At 52.2% G+C, this 24069-nt stretch overlaps 1 protein-coding gene across 12 annotated transcripts in view; it reads left to right on the top strand.

The window, feature by feature from the left end:
* Nucleotides 1-24069, top strand: part of MICAL2 (microtubule associated monooxygenase, calponin and LIM domain containing 2) — a 227475-nt gene that overhangs the window by 34589 nt on the left and 168817 nt on the right. For all 12 annotated transcript variants that reach the window (XR_016231071.1, XR_016231054.1, XM_051824773.3 and 9 more), the window contains exon 3: nucleotides 10808-11147. Coding sequence is in view for 10 of the 12 variants with exons in the window: in XM_051824773.3 (XP_051680733.3) it covers nucleotides 10884-11147 (264 nt within the window). In the remaining 2 variants the exon portion in view is untranslated. The remainder of the gene's footprint in view (nucleotides 1-10807; nucleotides 11148-24069) is intronic.

Here is a 24069-nt window from a genome sequence, read left to right as displayed (position 1 = left end):
CGCGGTGGTCCTGGGCCCTGGGCTGGGCTGTCCTCATAGGCAGGCATCGGGAGAAATCCTATCCCTGGTCACTGTGCCACGGTGTCTAGGCCACTTTCCCAGCATCCCCTCTCTCCTTGGTTACTGGAACTCCAGTCCTGGAAGTCCAATCCCAGCGAGTCAGGAGGGACAGTACCATGCAGGTAGGGGAGTGGCTTTAAGGCGGCCCTGGGCACAACCTCTAGCTGTCCCACCTCTGCACACTACTGGTTAAGGAGCAAGGGAGCCACCCTCAGCCTCCACGTGAGAAGTGAGAAGGCACTAGTTTCCGCCTTGCCAGAGGTGGCGGCGTCACGGGTGTGTGGCGTGCCGGTTATGGACGCCATTGCGCATGTCCGGGAACCAGCGCTGTTAGAGGCAGCCCCGCTCCATTCCCACAGGAACTTCGTGCTGTCTGTGACTTGTTCCAGGGAGCGCTTAGTGATTCAGAGGGCTCTGTTCTTCCCACCACCGCACGTGGGCCCCCTCCCAGGGCCGCCGGAGCCAAGCGCCCGGGGTGTTACTGTCCTCATTTGATGTTGCCAAGGGAATGAGCTGGCTGCTCTGTCACAGCCTCCTCTACCTCTCCCAGACGGGGAAAAGGTGTGCATGTGGGGCTGCCCAGGCCTGAGCAGAGGGCTAGGCAGTCTTAGTTGAAGCAGCTGTTCTGGGCCATTGAGGCCCTAATGGAAGGTAAGGGAAATGAGAGAACTGGTGTTGGAAATTTGCCTATGGCTGAAGAGGTAGTAAGAGGGGTTCATACCCCCGTGACAGCATCCTCACTGTGGGGAGGGGGCATGTCTCCTGACACAGGCCAAGTGGGGCTCGCCCACCACTGATACCACCTGCTCTAGTTAAGGCCATGGTGGTTCCTGCCTCACGGACAACCCTTGACTCCCAGTGCCGGCACATACTGTAAGGGCATCTGGCTGCTTCCTGCTGTGGCTCCGCCATCCCCAGCGTGTGGTCCCCAAGGCTGCTGTGACCTGGCAGAAGTGGACAGAGCGAGGAGGGTTGCTACAGGTCTCCAGGGTCAGCCCACCCAGTGGTGAAGGCTGCTCCTAATCACACACTTGGTCACCTGGGCTCACTCGGCCAGAAGTAAGGAGCAGCCAGGCTGTGGGTCAGCCAGCCTCTGTCATGCCCACCGAGCCTTAGAAGTAACGGCCAGCTGCATTTGTCCCGGCACGTAAGCTGCTCTCCTCAGTTGGTATTGCATTAAGATCCCCTTACAGATCCTGGCATTTCGGGGTTTGATGAAGGAAGGTTGAGGGGGCAGTGTGTGGAGACTCTGTGCGAGTGTGCCCGTGAGCTCTGGAGAAGGGGCCCAGGATCACAGGGTCGCCACTTTGGACCTCACGACCTCGGGCATGTGGCTGACTTCTCTAACTCTTTGGAAAATGAAGATATTACTCATATCGTTAATATGATTACGATGAACATTTATCGTATGGGACAACATGTGGTTTTGTCACGACAATGAACTACTTTAATACCCGGCAAGCTCCGAGCACATCGCCTGAGATCCCAGAGGCATTCATTAAAGTCAGCGGCTGTTCAGGTCCCAGGATGGGACCTGGATGTTTCCCCTTGAGCACCTACCACGCAGGAGAGGCCTCATGCTGGGAACTGGGAGTAGGCAGGGTATGAGTTAATCTCAACACAGAAGAACTTAGGCTAAGTGAGGTGGGTAGAGGGAACTGGCCGAGCATTGTGGGAGGGGTGCAGCCCGTTGGGGCGGGGAGCTGGGAAGGAGGTGAGAAGCGTCCAGAGGAGAGGAGGCCGAGGGAGGACCAGGAGTCGGCAGGTGACGATTTGCTGGCAGTCAGCTGCCCTGTCTGAGAACAGTAAGTGTGGCACAAGTCATCAGACATTGTTTCTCTAAGTAGGGGAAGCCTCTCCGCGTGACCCTGGGATTCTCCTAATGCTTCTTCTTCTTTTTTTTTTTTTTTTTTTTTTTTTTTGACAGGCAGAGTGGACAGTGAGAGAGAGAGAGACAGAGAGAAAGGTCTTCCTTTGCCGTTGGTTCACCCTCCAATGGCCGCTGCGGCCGGCGCACCGCGCTGATCCGATGGCAGGAGCCAGGAGCCAGGTGCTTTTCCTGGTCTCCCATGGGGTGCAGGGCCCAAGCACCTGGGCCATCCTCCACTGCACTCCCTGGCCACAGCAGAGAGCTGGCCTGGAAGAGGGGCAACCGGGACAGAATCCGGCGCCCCAACCGGGACTAGAACCCGGTGTGCCAGCGCCGCAAGGCAGAGGATTAGCCTAGTGAGCCGCGGCGCCGGCCTCTCCTTGTGCTTCTAAAGGATTCCTAGAGTCCTGGAGGCTGCTTTCAGTCAACAAAAAGTATGCCCAGCCCTGACTTTGAGGGACATGGTCTTGTCCAGTCACAGCCAGTATTTGCCTCCCTCTGACCTGGGCCTGTCCTCGGAGACTTCAGGGAGTCTGCTCCGCCCGGGAAGAAAGATCCCTGCTGTCGTGGCGGTGCTGTACAGGAGCCCGCAGCACACAGGTTCCTCCCGCACAGGCTGACGGGAGGAAGGTCCTGGGAGCTGAGACCCAGGAGCCAGGGCCCCCCCCTCCCCCCTGCTGTTAGAGCAGACTTCGCAGGTGCTTGGTCAGGGTGCTGGGAGCCTGGGGAAGCCTCGGGAACCTGTCGGCCTGAGCTTCTGTAGGCTTTCCGGGGCAGATGAGATTTGGGAGGAAGAATGAGAGAGAGGCCAGGAAGACCTAAAAAATGACTTCACTTTACAAAACAACAAACTGCAGGTTCTTTCACTGCCTGTAATGAGTCATTTTCTTACTACATTTGAACTCAGAAGGATTTTAGGAAATTAACCCCATTGTTAATTAGGCCACATATTTGGGACTCTGGTCTTGGGCGGCTCCCACTGTTATGTGGTGGTGGCGATTTTGTATGTGCTTTGTTATTTACCATTTTAACCATTCATTTTCTTTTAAAAATTTAAGATGCAGAAGGACAGAGAGATTGAGAGAATTCTCAACCACTAGTTCACTCCCCAAATGCCCGCAACGAGCCAGGGCTGGGCTGGGCCAAAGTCAAGAGCTGGGGACTCAGTGCAGGCTTCCCACGTGGGTGGCAAGGACCCAGCCTGTTCGTCTGTTTTTCAGAATAGTTTTAAATTTACAAAACCAAAATTGTGAAGAGGTGCAAAGAATTCCCATCTACCCTACACTCAGCTCCCCATTGTTAACATATTATTATATTTATTTTTTATTTTTTATTGATTTTTATGTATTTTAAAGGCAGAATTATAGAGAGCAGGAGAGAGAGACAGAAAAAAATATCTTCCATCCACTGGTTCACTCCCCAAAAGGTCATAATGGCAGGGGGGCTGGGCTAGTCTAAAGCAAGGAGCCAGGAGCTTCTTCTAGGTCTCTCACATGGGTGCAGGGACCCAAGCACTTGGGCCACCCTGCACTGCTCTCCCAGGCACATTAGCAGGGAGTCGGGTGGGAAGTAGAGCATCTAACACAAACTGGCACCTGTATGGAATGCGAGCTCTGCAGATGGCAGCTTAACCTTCTATGCCACAGCACTGGCCCCACTGTACCATTTTTTTTTTAAGATTTATCTATTTGAAAGGCAGATTCACAGAGAGAGAGAAAGAGAGAAAGAGAGAGAGAAAATAGAAAGATCTTCCATCTGCTGGTTCACTCCCCAAATGGCCGCAATGGCTGGATCTGGGCCCATCCGAAGCCAGGAGCCAGGAGCTTCTCTGTGGTCTCCCATGTGGGTACAGGGGCCCAAGCACTTGGAACATCTTCTTCATTCCATGGCATGGTTCTTTGGAAGGGGTCCTGCCACACTACAGCTGGGGGTTTCGTGTTCTAGAGAGCAGAGCTGGAGAGGCCAACACAGCCCTGGGCTCTTGCCCCAGACAGGTTAGAATTTAAGCCAGTTCACTAAGTGCAGTGTGTGGGCTGCGTGCAAGGTGGCTTTTCTCTTTGCTGGAGAAAGACTCACTGCTAGCATTGAGGAGCCCAGTGGGGCCTTGGATGCAGAGTCCCTCTGAGTGCCGAGCACCTGTGAGACCTGAGGAGGACGATGCACAGTGCACCTCTCCTGTGCTGGGACTGACAAGGAAGAGACACCTGGACCTGCCTGGAATACATCCTTAGGAGGGATTATCAGGGCCATGCATAGCTCCAGTAGGTAATTTGGGAAATGCAGGACAGCACTGCCTTGTACTTCATTGTTTGGCTGCATCATTGCGCATCAAGCCATACCTGGTGATTGACACTCATAGATTCTTCAAGCCCCAAAGAGCTGCCAGGCTGTGCCAATCGAGCCTGCACATGGTGGCTTGCCCAGGCTGGGGGCTAACGGTGTGGACTGCCAAGCAGTAGGAACTGGGCTGTTTTAACAGCATCTCTGCATGGAACCTGTGAGATGGCAGGGAAGTCACCTACCCTGGGAAACCTCTGATTCTGTCTCGTGATGCTGGTTAGCTGAGATAGCAGCTGCAAAGGGGTGGGCACAGGGTACGCCTGGCCCCCAGGGAGCACTTGAGCAGTGACAGTATCAGTGTCCTCTGCAAGGTGATGGAGAGGCAGGCAGCTGCTGGAACCCAGGTCTCCCCCTGCACAGGCCAGACCTCCTCCCGCCTCAGAGGCTTTACTTCTCCTAGATTAAGGTCCTGGAAGAGAGGCTGAGTGGTATAGGAGGGCCTGCAGAGTGCTGGTGAGAAGTCCTCATGGAGAACTTTAAAAATACATGTACTAGTATACATACACATATATACATATGCATGTGTGAGGGTGTTTCCAAAAGTTCACAGAGAATGGAATTAGACTTAGTTTGTTGCAAAATATTTAAAATCTGTACTTTTAAAAATTATTCAATTTATTTATTTGAAAGAGTTACAGAGAGGCAGAGGCAGAGAGAGCAAGAAGTCTTCCATCCGCTGGTTCACTCCCCAGATGGTTGCAACAGCCAGAATTGGGCAGATCTGAAGCCAGGAGCCAAGCCTCCTCGGGGTCTCCCACAGTGGGTACAGGGGCCTAGGGATTTGGACAATCCTCCACTGCCTTCCTAGGCCCTAGCAGAGAGATGGATATGGGTTGCTGGCACGGCAGGCAGCAGCTTTACTCGCTATGCCACGGGATCGGTCCCTGTATACTTTTTTCATGAACTTTTGGAAGATTCTTTGTCTTGCCTAGATTTTCAAAATTTTTACAAACAACTGAAATTATCTTTTAATTTCATTTTCCATGAACCTTTTGAAGTACCCACATATAAATACATACATGCACACGCATACCTATATATGCATATAACATACATGTACATGTATATATATATGGGGGATCTTCAAAAACTTTATGAAAAATGCATATTATAAAACTATACATGGATTTCAAAATATATTTGCATACCAATAAACAAAATCTTTTTATTTTATTAATTTGAAAGACAAAGATTCCCCCGCTGTTGGTTCACTCCCCACGTGCCCACAACAGCCAGTGCTGGGCCAGGCCAAATCCAGGAACTGGGGACTCAACTCAGATCTCCAGTGTGGGTGGTGGGACCCAAGTTATTGAGCCTTCCCCTGCTGCCTCCCAAGGTGTGCATTAACAGGAGCTGGGACTCGAACCTAGGCACTTGCATATGGGATGTGGGTGTCCTAAGCAGCACTTTAACCACTCTACCCATACGTTTCTTTGAATTCCATTTTTCTATGAGCTCTCTGAAGTATCCTCATCCACACATACAAATATGTATATCCACATATTCACTCACAAATAAAAGAGCACTGGGCCCTCTGGGCCTCTTTCCTGGCACTGTGACAGCTCAGCACGCAGATGCCTCCTGGCACTGGGCAGTGAGACCCTGGGGGCAAGGGGCACGGGGGCACCCCGGGGTTGTGCTGGGCCTGGCCCTGTGAGCAGCTAGCTCCAAGAGGCAGTGGACGGCACAGAGGAGGAAGGAATGTGGGAGGCCCTTCAGGCCAGCCCAGCGGGGTCCTCTCACCACTGCAGAGCAGGAAGAGAGCTCTGGCCAGAAGAGTGAGAGCCAAATGAATGGGGCCTCTCTGTGGCGGAACATTGTAGAAGGCTGGGCCTGCCATGGACCTGGGGTCCCCTCCCGGCACTCCCATTCCAGAACAGCTGGGCTAGAGCGAGTGCAGGCTCCGCTGCAGCCCGGGGACCTTGTGAGGGCCTTTGCAGTGAGTCTCTGCATCCTTTCCCGTGAGTCTTTCCAGGGAGGGGTTTCTGACAGCACATGGAAGAGGACTCTGCGTTTGTGGGTGCAGCCTGCACAGAGAGGGCTTCAGCTTCCTGGGGGTGATCGCGAGGCCAAAACAGGACCATCAGAGACAGAATTTGGCGAGACAGAATTTCTCTCTCTGGGATTGACTGAGAAGAGATGATGCCAGTGAGTCTGTGCTCCAGACACAGGAGGCAGGGATGGAGCAGGGCACCCTCCACTTGTCCTGGGACACCTAGCTGGCAGGAGATTGCAAGGAGGACAAGGTGGCCCTGTTGGTTCCTCCCGGACCCTGCAGTTACCCCCTTGGGTTCAAGTTGGCTGTCTAGAGCTCCAGTAGCTGGAAGGCCATGCCTTCCAGGGCTGTGGGGGATAAATGAGATCGGGGGAGGGTGGGCGAGGCAGACCCCACCTGTGTGTCAGGTGCTCCTGCCCATGCTGGGCTCCGCAGGGGTGTGCTGTGCGCGGGAGACATCTCCCACTGCCTGGACCCTGTCTCCTCCTCTCATGTGCTCAGGGACTCTGCCCAGCCCTCGAACTTGTCTCCCAACTATTTACCAATGCTTTGCCTGCAATCCCAGGCCCTGAACTTTAGTTTGCAGAGAGCAGAGGCAGGGGAAGGGAGTTGCTTTGTGACTCATGAAGTCACATAGGCAGGACTGCAGCAGAACCACAAATAAGGGACTCCAGTTGGCAAAAACCAGACTGCTTCAAGGCTATTCTTGGAAGCTAAAGCATCACATCTTGTTTCTTCCCAGAAAGTACAGAAACCTTTCATATTTCTGGCTAGTTGGTTTTATTTCTATTTCATACCAAACTCCAAAAAGCTGACAGCAGGGAGACTTCAGCCAGAGCCAGTCACCCAGGATCCTCTAATTGAACAAACCTTGAGCATTTAGGGCCCAGGGAAGGGTATGCCCCGAACACACCAGTTCTCCGGGAGAAAGGCCTGAAGCTCACTTACTGACTGCTTCTAAGAACAAGGTCGGCCTTTCTAGTTCATGCCCGACACCACCCTGTGCTGTGTCTTTTCAGGTCCATTACCCGGGAAACTCTGGGTCCTGCTTTATGTATGGGAAATTTAAAACTCGAAAGTTAAGTGATCTGTCCCTGGCTACACATCTAGGAATTTCTCTCTTAAATTAAAGGCTGTGTCCTCTGGTTTTATTGTGCATACACCTCCTGGGCCTGGGAGGTTAGGCAGCCAGGAATCATGTTCCTTTGTCCCCTTCCTTTTGGTTTAATGGTGTTAGGGCCATTTGAAGGATAGTAATGAGTGCAAATTATCGTGGGACTGCCAAGTGCTACATCCATCGCAACCCCGATCTCATTTATCCCCCACAGCCCTATGAAGGGAAAGGTGGCATCCCCATTTCCCAGATGAGAAAGTTGAGGCAGAGACAGATGCGATAATTTGCCTAGCATTACACAGCGAGCAAGTGCCTGAGATTGGATGCACTCCCAAGCTTGCCCGACTCCACGTATTCTGACGTTCGCCTGCAGGGTAGCTGCCCACTATGGGTATCAGACATTTTTAAGGTCTTTGGCTTGAATTGGAAAGCTGGTTTAAAAGGTTAGCATAGACTGTTTAGCTCCAGGGAGGCAGGTCTCAGCCTGGTACGGGCTGCTGGGGTACATGTCCAAGGCTGTCCTTATCTGCTCCTGTCCAGCCATCTCCCCCCACCTCCTCTTATCTCGCTCTAGATAAGAGCTGGTTCCTGCAGCTCCCACGCCCACCCAGAGCCCTCAGCACCACCCTTGGCTCTTTCTCTGCTGCAGCCCAAGATTAAGTTGTTCATTTTTCTCTGGGGGGGGAGGAGGGGTGGCACTTGGGGCTAGGAGAAGACAGGTTCTTCCAGTTTGTAAATTATTGTCTGGGAGTCAGGTCTGTCTTGATACTTGTAACCAGTGCATGATTTTAGACCAGGAGGAGGTGGCGACTTGGAGACCTGATTTACAAAAGGATTTTTTTCAAACCCATGCATCCCTTTTCCCCACCCCTCCCCCCACCACCATTGGAGTCTGCGCTGCATGGTTGCCACGTTCCCAGATTCCCAGCCGGGTTCCCAGGCCCGGCTCGGCCGCCACTCGTGTTTCTCTTGCCTTTTCACAGCCCTCACAGCCAGGTGGAGGTGATCAGTCAGCTCTTAGAAAAGAAGAAACGAGGCTTGGCAATTACGTGGCTTTCATGAGGCCACGGGGGTGGTGAGGGCCATGCCCAGCTCTGGACCCAGCTCCCGGAGCTCCACACATGGTCTTCTGTGCCCCACCTGCCCGTGCTCAGAAAGGCCGGTCTCCAAACAGTGGAATTCAGGGGCCTGTACTGGTCGGCCAGCTACCACCTCCTTTGCTCAAGGCTGGGTGCAGGGGTGGTCCCCAAGATGGATAAAGTGTGAACAGGCTCTGCAGAGCAAGCCAGCACTTCTTTCTGCCGGTGCCATCTGGGTGGCGAGTGTAGCACGAGGAGGGGATGTTGAGACAGAGGAGGCAGTGTTTATGTGAGTGATGCCAAAGCAAGCACCGTGGACATCAAAGAAGCCGAGCTCCATGCCTCTGCCGTCCCTCCCGTGGGCCCTCTGCACTCCTTGCGGCTCTGCTGGCGCCTCCTGCTCGGGGCATCCCACAAGCACTTGCCTGTTGTCTGGTGATCAACTCTGGACCCACCTGTCTTCCTCCACAGGCCGTGCCTGACCCACTGCTGGCCATCTCTGTATGTCCAGCACCTAGGGGAATGCTGTTCTCCAGTTAAGACACCAGTAATTGTTGCTGAATGAATAAGAGATTAGGGAGGAAGATAAACACGGGCTTTGCCCGTTACTATTATAAAGCCAACTCCAGCCTGTACCCATGAAAACTGCTGCCATGGCTGAGAGCCACCCCGAGGGCCTGGTGCTCCCAGTGCTTGCTGGCCTCCTCTCCCAGGCCCTGCAGGGAGCTCAGCCTGCAGAACCCCACAGCCCACTGGACGGCAGGCCCAGGGCCAGTCCCTCCACACTGGTCTTCTTGCACTAGCTTTGGATTTTTGAAAAACAGCTAGTGCAGTGGAAAATCAGTCCTGCTTAATTTTCGTTCCTTTGTGACTTAAATGGTTTTCTGAAGAATAAAAAGATGCCTGAGGTTAGAGTGGCACAATGAAGGGAAAAGGCCAAGACCAAAACCCAGGCGAGCTATTTTTGTGATGTGAATGAACACCCATTGCGCTCTTCCCTTCCGTCTGCCTGAGCACTTGTTCCAAGCACAGCGTGGGCTTGTGGGGCACAGGCACCTGCTGTACTGGACAAAGAGGCCCACGTGTCTGTGTGTGTGTGTGGCTCACTGAGGGAGACGGTGTGCTCCCAGCAGGAACCAGCCGGAAGTTGCTCTTGGTCCTCTGGGCAGGGGAAAGACTTCCTGTCTGCCTCTCTTGGACCAGGCGGGGTGGTCATGATGCCTAGAGGGGCATGAGTTGGGGATTCTGCTTTTTTGTCTCTGTACTGATGTCATGTGGCTGGGTTATGTTCTTCTGAGTGAACCCATCCACAGCCCTCAGGAGGGAGTTTTTAGCTGTGGTGAATTCTAGTGTCCTTCTCTGGCTTTTCCTTTACTCACTCTTTCCAGAACCATGTTGCTTGCTCATAGCAAGAGTGACCAGGGTGTAACTTTGCATAGTTTGCGGTGGTTTGCAGTCAGGGAGGAGAGTGGGTTGCTGGGCAGAGATCACCAGCTGCACCTCATTGCCACATTGCACGTTTTCTGTAGATGGTTTATGGTTAGCATTATTAAGAAGTAAGGTTGGCCGGCGCCACGGCTCACTAGGCTAATCCTCCGCCTTGCGGCGCCGGCACACTGGGTTCTAGTCCCGGTCAGGGCGCCAGATTCTGTCCCGGTTGCCCCTCTTCCAGGCCAGCTCTCTGCTGTGGCCAGGGAGTGCAGTGGAGGATGGCCCAAGTGCTTGGGCCCTGCACCCCATGGGAGACCAGGATAAGTACCTGGCTCCTGCCATCGGATCGGCGCGGTGCGCTGGTTGCAGCGCGCCGGCCGCGGCGGCCATTGGAGGGTGAACCAACGGCAAAGGAAGACCTTTCTCTCCGTGTCTCTCTCTCACTGTCCACTCCTGCCTGTCAAAAAAAAAAAAAAACAAAAAAAAGAAGAAGAAGAAGTAAGGTTAATGGGCTGGCATGTGGCACAGCAGCTAAATCACCGCTTGGGATGCCTGCTTCCTATATCGGAGCGCCTGGTGTGAGTCTCAGTTCCTCTCCTCAGATCCAGCCTCCTGCTCATGCGCACCCTGGGAGGCAGCAGGTGATGGCTCTGGTGCTTGGGTCCCTGCTACCCATGTAGGAGACAGGGAATAAACCAACAGATGGAAAATCCATCTCTCCCCCTCTCTCCTTCTCTCCCTCTCCACCCCTGTTTCTCTGCCTTTCAAGTAAAAAGGAAAATAAACGTTTTTTAATTTAAGAGTTAGGGTTAATATTTGGTATCTTGAAGGGATTTTACTGTAAAGTCTCAGCACCCATTCCTCCATCCTGCGCTCATGGCCCACAAAGCTCACCTGTGCCTTCACCTCCTTTGCAGGCGTGTCATTTCTGCAGGTACTTCATGGTGTTCTCCTCTGCCCTGTCCACCCGCTGCTCTGCGCGACTCCTGAACCATGGGAGAAAACGAGGACGAGAAGCAGGCCCAGGCAGGCCAGGTTTTCGAGAACTTCGTCCAGGCTTCCACATGCAAAGGTACCCTACAGGCCTTCAACATCCTCACCCGTCAGCTGGACCTAGACCCTCTGGACCACAGAAACTTCTACTCCAAGCTCAAGTCCAAGGTGAACACATGGAAGGCCAAAGCCCTGTGGTACAAATTGGACAAGCGTGGCTCCCACAAAGAGTATAAGCGAGGGAAGTCGTGCATGAACACCAAGGTAAGGGGAAACCTCATCACGGAGGCTTCTAGCCCTGCGGGGCGCCGGGGCCGACCTTGGGAGCTGGGGGAGGGGCTTGGGAAGTGAGGGAGGGGTTGCTCTTGTTTGGTAGCTATGGGGTAATTCTTGTGTTGTTTTGTGCAGTTGAGGGTTCCTTCGCCTATGTGCTCAGCTTACCCTGCCTGGGAGGTCCCATTTTACCTGGGGGCCTCTGCATCTCTCTGGTGCCATCTCCAAGGGAGAGAAATGAAAGCCGAGATTGAGGGGAGGGTGTTAGAGACCTGACCTCATCCTTCTGGGACCACATCTTGCCGGGACCGCTACGACTTGTAATATCTGCAGTTTATCATAAAGAAGCTTCTGGGCTCTGGGTGCTTGATGTCCATGATCTCTCTGAACACCCTCAGTAGACCCCTGGGCCGTGTTGGAGATACAGAAACTGGGGACTGGTTCTCTTGTTTGAAGGCACATACCTGGAGGGCAACCTTGGTTTGTCCCAGATCCCACAGAGAGGTGTAATTAAGGAGTTCTCTTCCCCCAGGAACAAACATGTCAGAAAGATCCCTGGGTGTTGTAGCAGTGGGCTAAGAAGTGGGTCTTTGGCCCTTACTGCCTCTTCCTCCTTCTCTCTCTCTCTTTTTCTGCTGACCCCCGCTGCCACCCCCCACTCTCCCTGGATCGTTTCTATGCTCAGGATCCCAATGGGAGCTAACCCTCCACAAGCTAAGGAAGTGTCAGTGAATGGGGCTGACAGAGCCCCACGGGCCTGATATCCCTCAAGTGCCCCCAGCACATGGGACAGCCAGAAGTCAAGGTTTCCCTGCAGGCCCTTGGGGGCTGTTGGCCCTGGGCGCTGGTCCAGGCTGTATGTTTAGGTTAAAATCCAACGCGCTGCATTTAGACCTCACAAGAGGTAGCTAAGCCAGAGCCCTCGGAATTCCAGTCGGTGCCAATCCCAGGACAAGGGGATTGAACTCTCCATGGCAATGGGGACTGTTGTGCTTTTGTTTTGGTGATGGGGAGCTGGTGAGTCCGCCCTGGGACACGGCTGCTTTCCACTGCCCCTAGGGAGACAGCTGCCAAGCTCCTGTGAGCCTGGGGCGCAGAGGCTGGCTGGAGCATGGGAGTGCATTCCAACAGTCTGAAACAAACAGTCGCTTCAGCCCAGGACATGCCACCCATCCTGGCAGTGCTGCCCATGCTGCTTCTCCAGCCTCAGGCAGAGGAGATGTGGTGGTGGGAGAAAAGGAGGGGGAGCGGTGCTGGGACCCATGTCCTGGGTGCCACTCCTTCCAGTGCCTCCCTTCTTGCTTGTTTTAATTTCATGGTCTTAGTTCACTGGGCAGTGAGTTAGAGGAAGGAGAAGTTTCTGGTTTTACAGAATCAACCCTTGGGACATTCGGATCTGGCTAAAAGGTCCATGAGAGTCTCACAGGCATGGGAAGCCATGACACGGTGGCAAAAAACAATCTAAATGAAAGATCCTGGTGAACAAGACCCCAGCAGAAGGAACAGGCCATCAAGGAGGGAGGCGCCTTTCTCTGAAGGGAGGAAGGAACCTCCACTGTGATATGGCCTTGACTAAACAAGTTCAGAGTCGGTGAACTCGAGGGGCTTCCATAGCCTAGACAGCTCATAGCAAGAGTCTTGGGTGATTGCTGACGTTATAAATAAGAGTGCCAATTGTTAAATCAACAATGGGAGTCACTGAGTACAGGCTCCCCACGTAGGATCTCTGTCCTTAATGTGTTTTACTATGAAACTTAAAAACAACACTACTAGTCGAACAATAACCTATATCTTGTGCGGTTGTGTGAGTGCAGCCTGTTGAAATCCTTGTTTAGTGTATACTATGTTGATCTTCTGTATATGAAGATAATTGAAAATGAAACTCAATGAAGGGCGGGATGGGAGAGGGAGTGGGAGAGGGGAGAGCCACGGGAGGGAGGGAGGTTGGGGGGGGGAGCCACAACAATACAAAAGTTGCACTTTGTAATTCACATTTATTAAATAAAAAAAAAGAAAAAAAGGAAATTTCTGGTTTTAAAGGTGTCACCCTTTTCAGTAACTGTTCATGGTTTGGAAAAGTCCTGTAGAAGCCAGGTGGCTCTGCTGCGTATGTTCTCATGGTGTCTTCAGGGTTCCTGTTGAATTAGGCAATGCCCCTGCTCTGAACGTCCAATGCATTGTGGCCACTGGGGGACTGCCTTGGCGCTCTGAAGGCCCTCTGCGGAGTCAGCTGACAGAGGGGTGGGGTGGAAGGCTGGCAGGAGCAAGATGCTCTTATTCCAGAGACCACTCACTGGTTGGTTGCCTCTTCCGTGGGTCCAGCCCTCGTCTCACGAGCTTCGATGGCTCCAGCTGGAAGCGTGCTGGGCGTCTTGTGGCTGGCAGGTCACCACGGGCAAAGTTAGTGATGCTAAGCACAACTGGCTCTCGCCTGGGGATTAAGTTAAGTCTTCCTTACAAAGACATTTGGAAATTGTGATAGCCCGATGCTCATCCAAACCACCCGGCCACAGGGGTGAGGGAGACACATGCGCTGTGAACACAGATTCTGACTGTGAGCTGTGCATCGCAGAACTGCAGCGCAGGTTAACCGAACAAAACTGGAAAATCATTAACTTGCACAAACCGGAAGGTCCGGGCTGGTCAGGGGCTTTCCCAATTCCTTCTCTTTCCATGCGCATCTTGGACATTTTGCTGTGTGGTCTCTGTTCTTCCCTCCCGCAAACAGATTTTTCTCTTTGTCAATAAGTGGCTTCTTATTCACATCTTTATAGCTCCGTGATCCCGAAGGCTGGGATCATTCTCATTCTCTTCCGGCTCAGAACTGAAAAATATCTGCAGGGAAGGATTCTGATTGGCTGGTGTCTGGAGTACGGCTCCTGTGACTGGCAGCACTGGCCAGCATCACCTGATAGATGACACGAGGGAGGGGCAGCCCAGGGATGTGGGGGTACAGAGCAGCCACAGCTGTCCTCTATGGAGAGTGTTTGCATTCTGGTTATGGTTTCGGCCCACCCTACGTGGGATTCAGGGGTGCACAGTTAACGCTCAGCTCTAAGGAGCAGTTCTTTCCTTGTTGTGAGTCAAGCAAAACACAGGCCAAGGCTGCTGCCTCTCTTCCAACGTGAAGAGTGTGGCTCACATACTGCACTAAGGTATGCCTTGGCCTAACAGTGCTGAGCGTCATCCAGACAGGAGATACGGGGCATGAGCGTAGCTGTGGCCGATCACCAGTGCTGAGCCAGAGTGCAGATGGATCGGGACCAGGCACAAAGCCAAGCTCCCGGTGAGCCATAGGTGGAGCAGGAATCAGTGCAGCTCAGGCCGACTCCTGCCTTGGCACTGATGTGGACACATCTCAGAACCATCTGGAGTGGGGTTGGGTGTCAGCATCTCACATGCAGTCACCAGCCCCTGCCACTGTGCTGAGCTCTGTGCCGCGCCGTTCACTCCCTCGGTGAGTGTGCGTGCGTGCTCGTGCTGGGGGTGGCGGCGGTGGGAGACAGGGGACAGAAGTTCTGGTGGAGGTGCCAGGGGACAGGGAGGATGAGCTGCCAGGCCGCCAGAGCACTGACTCAGGTGGTGTTGCATAATCTAACTTGGGATCATTGTTTATTATTATTATTTATGAGGGTTTTCGTCAGGCACTTTATGCTTCTTTCCCGGGGTGTGACTCTGTTTGGCTAAGAACAGGGTGAACCAAGGCACAAGCCAGTTAACTCACTCAGCACTGATGTCAGCGCCGCATTTGGGTGACACCTGGCTCAAGTGTCAAGTGAGTGGCGTTCCCAGGGGAAGCTTCCCGGGAGAACCTGTCATGCATGCTTTGGCATGGGAGCCGCCATAATCCCGGATCAGGGATTCTGGTTATTTTTCATGGAAATGCTTCAGTGATGGAAGGAACTTAGCAGCATAGCCTCTGCATTCAGTCAGTGGGTGCAAACAGGGAAGCCGGGACGCCGAAGCTGGTGAGCGGCATTGCTGGGATCTGGACTCTGTTTCCTGGCTGGCTTTGTTATGCTTTGGCGCATTCGCTCATTAGCAGGTGTTTCCAGCGCCCTACACCTGCCAAGGCATTTGGTAGGAAGGAGGTTCAGATGATGAAAAAGTTCTCACTTGAGCTTTCTATAAAGGAGTCAGAAGTAATGTAATTATTTGCATATTTATTCACTTACTAAATTATTCATGGGGCGAATAATTATTGAGTAGCAACTGGGTATCAGGCAGTTGTCCAGGTATCAGCCACTTGATAGCTCTGTGGCCTCAGGCAAGTTGCTTAACATCTCTGATCTTCAGCAGCATTCTCAGTTAGGGGAGAATAATAGTGGCATCCACTACGTGGAGTTACTGAGAGGAGTGAACCAGCTCATCATCCGAAAGCATCAGCCCTCTGTCTGCATATAGTAAGTGATCAGTGAACATTTAGCTGTTAGTAGCACTGATAATCCAAGTGCTTTGAGAGAACCGCATCTCCTGGTCTGCAGGACTGTGGCTGGGGTAGTCTGGGAATGCCTCCTGGAAGAGAAGGTATGAGGTGGGGCTTGAGGGGAGTAGGAGTTTGCCTTATAGAACTAAAGAGAATACAGGCAGAGGGATGCATGATGGGATAAGGAGTGTGTTGCTTATGTATTGGGAAGGTGGGGGGAAGAGGGTGAGGGCCAGAAAGAGCCGGAAGGATGGATGGCAGGAGGACACCAGGGAGAAAGACCCCTTGAGGTTGGGCTGTGAATGTCTCACCTGGAGAACCACAGACAACGAGCCCCTGACTCCTAGTCCAGGGGTCTTCCTGCCCCCTCCCATGGGCTTGCTCAGTACTCACAGGTAACAAGGCCCAACCAGGTGGCCCTGTACATACAAACATGCTTGCAGGACATGGCTCATGGACTCCTGTCACTGGCAGGGATGGGACCAGGCTCTCTGAAATGAAAAGCCCGGTGCCATCTTTGTGGAATACATGTCTGTCTTTGGTGAGCATCCAGCAGGGTCACCCGCACCTTTTGCTCCGGAAGAGGCCCTTTGTCCGTCTCTGCCTCTGCAGTGACCCGTCACTGTCACTGCCTGGCTGCCGCAAAGCATGGCGGGGTGGGTGAGAGGTAGGGGGTGAGGATGTTGGAGGTGGGAGGGGTGAAGCGGGGGCAGAGGCTCTATCTCTTGGCCTGGATAAGCCTATCTGACATTCCTGACCTCTGACGTCACGCACGGAGGCTCTGCTGGCACAGGCAGGTGCAGTACCACTTTGCCTAATATGGACAGTTGCAGTTGAGAACTGATAACACAGAGGTTGGCCCTGGGTGTCCAGACTTCTGAGCTAGAGGAACTGAGCCGTGATGGACTTTGCCTTTGCTCACTTACCTTGACCGTGGACTGCCGGCGCGGCTGCACTCAGCAGCAGTCGGCTTGTGTTAGTGACGACACTTGTCATCATGACTGCATGCGGAGTGGCAGGGTTTGCCTCAGTGTGTGCCGTGGACAGTACACACGGGCTTCCGTGAACCCCATTCCCAGGGGCATTGTGTGGAGAAGAAAGAGCTCATTTTTGGCGTCTTCACAGGAAGCAGTGTGTCCAGGCCCTCGGTGGCTGGTTTTATAAATGTATTTCACAGACTTTTCATGTCTTTTTCTGAAAAAGACTAATTGTCTTTATTAAATGTCAATCTTTTTAAAAATATTTATTTATTTTTTATTTGGAAGACAGAGTTAGAGGGAGGGGAAAGGGAGGGAGGGAGAGAGGAAGTTCTTCCATCCTCTGATCTACTCCCTAAATGGCTGTAGGGGCCGGAGCTGGGCAAGACCGAAGCCAGGAGCCCGGAGCTTCCTCCAGGATTCCCACGTGGGCCCAAACTCTTGGACCATTTTCTGCTGCCTTCCCAGGTGCCAACAGCAGGGAGCTGGATTAGAAGTAGAGCAGCCAGGATAGGAGCCAGCACCCATATGGGATGCTGGCACCACAGGCAGCAGCTTCCCCTTGCTAAGCCACAACACCAGCCCCTGTCTTACTTATAACTGACACATAAAAAATTACACATTTTTATGGTACCATGTGATGTTTCTACATTTACACACTAGGTAATGCCCAATCATGGTAAACATGTCTATGTCCTCTAACATTTAACTTTTCTTTATGGTGAAGACTTCCAAAAATCCTTTCTTCTAGTTTTTGTTATCTATCTATCTATCTATATGTGTATATATATGTATATATATGTGTGTGTGTGTCTACCTACCTACATGCATACATACACACACACACACATATACACATACATATATGCACACACGGTTTATTCTCATTATCTGTAGTCACCCTACTCTGTGATAGAACACCAGAGCTTCTTTCTCCTACTTCACTCTAACTTAGTTCCTGTTCAGCAACCCTTCCCCACTCTCCCCAGCCTCTGGCAGCCACCATGATACTCTTCTCTTTTAGAAGGTCACCTCTTTTATTTTCTGGACACGAGTGAGGTCTGTGCTGCAGATGACAAGCTTGCATCCCTTTGTGGCAGGACAGCGTTCCGCTATGTGTCTGCACCACGTCTTCCTTATCCACTCAGCAGCCGGTGGACACCTGGGTCATTTCCATTCCTCGGCCGCTGTGATCGGTGCTGCAGGAACACGGGAGAGCAGGTGTCTCCTGGACAGACTGCGGCATTTCCCTTGCCAGCAGCCCCAGAAGCGGGGTTGCTGCATCACGAGCGAGTTCTGCTTTAGCTTGCTGAGGAACTGCCTTCCGTGCTGTTTCCTCCGGTGACTACGGATTCACCTTTGCACCAGCAGCGTGCAGCCGCTCGCTTTGCTCCATGCCCTCACCCGCCTTGGAAGCCACCTCGTTGTCCTTTTAGAATCGCTTTTCCCTGATGAGTGCTGGTCAGCGACTTTTCCTGTTGACCATTTGTATCCATTCCTATGTCTTTCTTTGAGAAATATGTATTGAAGGCCATTGCCCCCTTTTTTTAAGTTGGATATTTTGTTGCCATTGGGTTGTTTCAGTTCCTTATATAGTCTGGTTACTAACCACTTGTCAGGCAGATAACTTCCAAAAACTTCCCCTTTTGTAGTTGTCTCTTCACTCTGTGAACTGTTTCCCTACCTGAGAAGAAAGCCTGTAGTTGGATGAAATCTCATTTGTCTATTTTTGCTTTTATTCCCTGTGCTTTGAGCTCTGATCCAAAGCATCCTTGCCCATCCCGACGTCCTCAAGCATTTCTCCTGGCAGTCTCAAAGCGTGAAGTCTTCTGTTGGGTCTTGAAGCCATTTTGAGTTGATTTTTGTACACGGTGAGAGACAGGAGTCTGGCTTCAGTCTTCTGCAGGTAGAAGTCCAGTTTTCACAGCGCCACTTATGGAAAAGACTGAAAAAATTTTTGTTAAGAAGATAGAAATGCTAACCTGATTTGATTCTCCACATTGAACACATGTACTTGAGTGTATCATATTGTATCCCATAAAAATGTACAATTAAGAATTTTAAAAATTCAGAAATAAAACTGTTTAACATTCCTATAATGGAAGAACAGGAAAAAAAGAGAAATGTATGTTCATGATGTAAAAGTAGGATATAAGAAATACAGTGGGAATGGCGGCTGTTTTCCCATCCCACAGTTCCCTTCCCAGAGATGATGCCGCACCTCCTGAGAGTCATAGCTGTGTGTGCACCTGTATGTGTGTTTAGGCGTGTTGGGTAGGTCTGGCCCCTCCCTTGTTTTTATGATGGGAAAAATGTAGGCATTTGTTCTATACTTCTTTTCTTAATATTTATTTATTTGAAAATCAGAGTTACGAAAGAGAGAGAGAGAGATTTTCCATCTGCTGGTTCACTCCCCATATGGCTGCAATGGCCAGCATTGGACCAAGCCGGCACTGGAGGCCGGGAGCCACATCCGAGTCTCCCACATGGGTGGCGGGGACCCAAACACTTGGACTGTCCTCCACTGCTTTTCCCAGGCCATCAGCAGGGAGCTGGATCAGAAGTGGAGCAGACGGGACAAGAACCTGCGCCCGTGTATGATGCTGGCATCGCGGGTGGCAGCTTAGCCCTCTACGCCATGAAGCTGGCCCTGCCTACACCTTTTCCACCCAAAACCACATCCGTTGAACTTGTTCCTGTGGTTTTTACCTATGTCTCCCTTTTCTTCGTGGCTGTTACGGCTTCCCTTTGTCTCTGTCACGGTTTGCGTGGCTTCCTGGGTGGTTCCTGGCCACTGCCGTCTGGAGCTGAGCGGCAGGACATCCCCTGACCCGCCCCCTTATAGCCGCGTGAAGACACATCCAGAGGGGAAAAGGTGTGTGTGTGGGGAGGGGGTGGTGGTTCTGAGTCAGAAGGCGCATGCGTGGCATTTAAAAAGCACAGGCGCGGCCTGCGCCGCGGCTCACTAGGCTAATCCTCCGCCTTGCGGCGCCGGCACACCAGGTTCTAGTCCTGGTCGGAGCGCCGGATTCTGTCCCAGTTGCCCCTCTTCCAGGCCAGCTCTCTGCTGTGGCCAGGGAGTGCAGTGGAGGTTGGCCCAAGTGCTTGGGCCCTGCACCGCATGGGAGACCAGGAGAAGCACCTGGCTCCTGCCTTCGGATCAGCGCGGTGCGCCGGCCGCGGCGGCCATTGGAGGGTGAACCAACGGCAAAGGAAGACCTTTCTCTCTGTCTCTCTCTCACTGTCCACTCTGCCTGTAAAAAAAAAAAAAAAAAAAGCATGGCATCGAGAAGACTCCTGCAAAAGGGAGACTGTGGCAGGTGCTGCCTCCTGGGTTTCCTCACTGGACGGCCGCTCCTGGACCCCTCTGTGTCCCGGAGCCCCAGGCTGGGTGGCCTTGAAGACGGCCGCTGAGCGGAGAGCAGTCCCGCAAGAGCCCATGCAGCACCTTTAGTCACTGTGTTTCCCACTGGGCATTTGCATCACACTGGGCAGTTCACAAAATAGCCTGGTGGACGTAATTTCATTAAGAAGTCTGCTCTTGCCTGTATCAGTGACAGAAGGAACAGATTTAAGTGTGTCCAGTGAAATAAGCTTGCACACCTCCTCAGCGTCTCATCAAAGCGTGGGAACTTAAAGGGCCTGGACCGTGGAGACTCTGCTATTTGTGCTGAACATGAGCTTAAGCAAATATCACCTCCTCCTGGGAGCCCTCCCTGACCTCCTCCTCACTTTCTGCTTCTCGTCTGCCTTCCTAGTGTGGCTTTGATGATCCACAGGCTCCCACTGTGGTCTCACTTCGATCTCACTGGGCTGTGTGCTGCATCAAGGGCTTTGTCTCTTTTCCTCTTGACCTAGAGATCCCTGGGGACAAGGACTGCGTCTGCCTCATCCGGGTTTAGGGCGTGGCCCAGGCCAGACACTCAGGACCAGGGGAATGACCCTTGTGGCTCCAGAGGCTTTTCCTGGTATCAGCAAGCCCTGGCAGTGGGCTTGCAGGAGCCAGGACTAGCCAGTGATTCATTTCCTTCTTTAAGCTTCTCTCCAAGTCTGCATCGGAGCGGTGCTCCCTGGACGCCCCTTCCCCGTGGGGCAGCTCGGTGACCACAGCCTCATCTGGGCCTGCGCCACCCTCAGCTGCTTGTGGAGTTCCTAAGGGGAAGGGAAAGCAGCCAGCAGGCCTGAGAGGCTGAGAAGCCCAGCATCCTTTTTCCTGGAGAAAAACAAAAACCCTCTTGCAGTTCCTGGCCCACCCAGGATTGCACAAGGCCCGGGGGACTCTCTGGCCAGGATTGTCCAAACAAGCGAGTACCACTGGGCAGGGCGAAGGAAGCCACCAAGCCGTGTCGCACTCTGCTCCCAGGCTGCAGGCTCTGCCCTCTCTTCCCGCGGTCCCGCTCACTGGAGGCTCCGGCTCGGCTTTGCTTTGTTTCACAATACAAATATCTCAGAGATGAGTGTGCAGCCCAGCCAGAGAGCTCTTCCGTGGGCGTGGAGCTAACTGTCCACCTCCCGCTTCCTCCTTGGGGTGGGGACCCAGGCTGGGTTCGGCCTCCCGCCTCAGGGCAGGTCCCCACGCTTCCTTAGGCCTGACTGTTAGGTCCCTGTTCTCTGTCTGCATTCAGCTGCAAGTAAACAGACTAGGACCAACAGGGCTTGTTGTTATTGTTTTTTAACAAGAAGTCAGATGAGACGAGGCGGCTGGAGCCTCACTTGCTATTACTAGGTCAGTGTTCCCCAAAAGAAATACAGTGTGAGCCACATATGTGATTTTAAAATCTCTTAAAAAAATTAGAAAGTTCTTGCAGCTACATTTAGAAAGTACAAAGAAATGGTGACATCAATTTTGCTATATTTTATTTAACCTAGTATGTGCAGAATTTTATAATTTCATCTTATAGAAATGATTCTTGAGATGTTACGTTTTTAAAATATTGAGTTTCTGAAAGCTTGGGTGTGTTTTACGGCTCATCTCAATTCAGGCAGACTTGCTACATTTCAAGTGTTCTGTTGCCGTATGTGGCTTGTGGCTACTGAATTGGACAATGAAGCTTTTCCTCACAGGTGTCAATATGTAATCCCAAATCGGCTGCTGTAGCTCCAGCCATCACATCGGCTTCTAAGGCAGGAAGAAGGTCGATGGGGATGTTCTAGTTACCTCTGTCTCCTTATCACGTGGGCAAGCGTATCCCCAGAAATTCCATGAAAATGTAAGGCACGCGGGGCCAGGAGTTTGTGTTGTGTGTTCTTGGCTGATTCCCCAGCACCTCGTATAAGTCTAACACATGAGAGGTGTTTGCCATAGGTAGCTGTTCTAAAGCAGGTGCTCACCGGGTGTTCAGGGTGCTGGATGCTCAGTACCAATCACCTGTGGGAGGACTGAGGCTGCAGGACAGGGCCAGGGAAGAAGTCAGACTGCATGCAAGAGAACCAAGTACCCACCATGTGTAAGCACTGGGTCTTTTCCTGCTTGGCTTTTCAGCTGACGAGCTTTGCAAAGGGTTGGGGTGGGAGGTCGCGCTGTCCTTAGCTGCCATGGGATGGCTCCCTGTAAGCCGCCAACTCTATAACAGACATTAACACATGTACCAATAGAATATTGAAATAGGTAACACACACCATCGTAGAATTATACACTTTAGGGGCCGGCGCTGCGGCTCACTAGGCTAATCCTCTGCCTTGCGGTGCCGGCACACCGGGTTCTAGTCCCGGGCGGGGCGCCGGATTCTGTCCCGGTTGCCCCTCTTCCAGGCCAGCTCTCTGCTGTGGCCAGGGAGTGCAGTGGAGGATGGCCCAAGTGCTTGGGCCCTGCACCCCATGGGAGACCAGGAGAAGCACTTGGCTCCCGGCTTCGGATCAGCACAGTGCGCCGGCCGTGGCGGCCATTGGAGGGTGAACCAACGGCAAAGGAAGACCTTTCTCTCTGTCTCTCTCTCTCACTGTCCACTCTGCCTGTAAAAAAAAAAAAAAAAAAAAGTACACACTTTAGGGGAGTAGCCCACATGCTCTGTGACTCGTGATGGCTTCGCACCCCTACAAACCCATCAACAATTGAAAAATCGGGGCTGGTGTTGTGGTGCAGCAGTTAAGCCACCACCTGTGACAACGACATCCCATATGGGCATTGGTTCAAGTCCCAGCTGCTTCACTTCAATCCAGCTCCCTGCTAACGTGCCTGGGAAAGCAGCAGAAGATGGTCCAAGTGCTTGGGCCCCTGAACCCATGTGGGAGGCTTGGATGGAGTTTTAGGCTCCTGGCTTCAGCCTGGCCCAACCCCAACCATTGAGGCCATTTGGGGAATAAACCAGGATGGAAGACCTTTCTCTCTCTCTTCCTCCCTCCTGCTCGCTCTCTCTCTCTCTCTCTGTCTGCCTTTCAAATATGCAAATAAATCTTTAAGAAGTTGAAAATATCAAAAGATGAAAATGTATTTCAAATACCTAACCTACCAAAAACCAGAATTCCGGAACACAATAGAGTTATGTGTGTGTGTGTGTGTGTGTGAGAATTCTTTTTCTTCTTATATATGAAATTGTATTGCATAAGCAGTCACCCACCCCAAGCTTCTGTGCGGCTCCTTGGAGTAGCCACGTCAGCGCCCACGGTGCAGCCTCTCACTGCCGCCACACCCCGGGTCTTCTTGGTCTTAGGGCGCGGAAACACAGAGCACAGAGCAGCAAGCTCTCGCCACACCCTTGTCTGCAGGAATCTGCCAGGGAGTAGTTTATTCTCAAGACTCCTTCTCCAAAGGAGAGCCCCTGAAATCTGAGGAACACCCCAGGGAGGATTCCCGGAAGTCCCAGCCCGGAGGGTGGGTCCAGGGGGAGGGTCCCATCGGGGGTCCCAGCTGGGGGTCCCACCCCAGGCCCTAGCACACCCGAGTTCCCTGCGCACAGCTTGGCGCTCCTCTCCTGGGTAAGAAGAAAGATCACTTGCATTTTCTGGTTTCTTTTTCGTTTCGCAGCCCCATGTATATAACATAAAACTTGCCAAGTTAACAGTCTTAAGTGGACAATTCAGTGGCCCTGGTGACATGCACAGTGTTGTCAACCATCAACAGTCTTTATTTCCAAAGTTTTTCATTGCCCCAAATACAAGCTCTGTAGCTGTGGAGCAATGAGCCCCTTTTCTCTCCCGCAGCTCCTGGTGACCGCCAAGCCACCTTCCCTCTGTATAAATTAGGCTCTGAGCTACCTTCGCGCTCTGTCCATGTGCCCGTTGTGGATACTTTGTGTAGTGGAGTCATGTGCTGTCTGCCTCTCTGTGTTGGCTCCTCTCCCTGAGCATGATGCTTTCAGGCTTCGGCCATGTGTGCCTGTGGCAGAACTCCATGCCTTTTCTTTTTTCAATCTGAATAATTTTTTTATTTAATTCAAAATATCTGACTTGTTATTTCAGCATGAAGTCATTATTAGATTACTTACATTTCACATTTTTTGTATTAAGTTTTCAAAACCTAATGTATATTTTATAGAATATCTCAATTTAGATGCTAATTAAAATGTTTTTA

Source organism: Oryctolagus cuniculus, chromosome 1 (assembly GCF_051225735.1).
Source record: "Oryctolagus cuniculus isolate XC-2025 breed Fujian yellow rabbit chromosome 1, ASM5122573v1, whole genome shotgun sequence".
Lineage (NCBI taxonomy): Eukaryota > Metazoa > Chordata > Mammalia > Lagomorpha > Leporidae > Oryctolagus > Oryctolagus cuniculus.
Note: the sequence above shows the minus strand (reverse complement) of the source record. Positions and strands in the feature narration are given on the sequence as shown.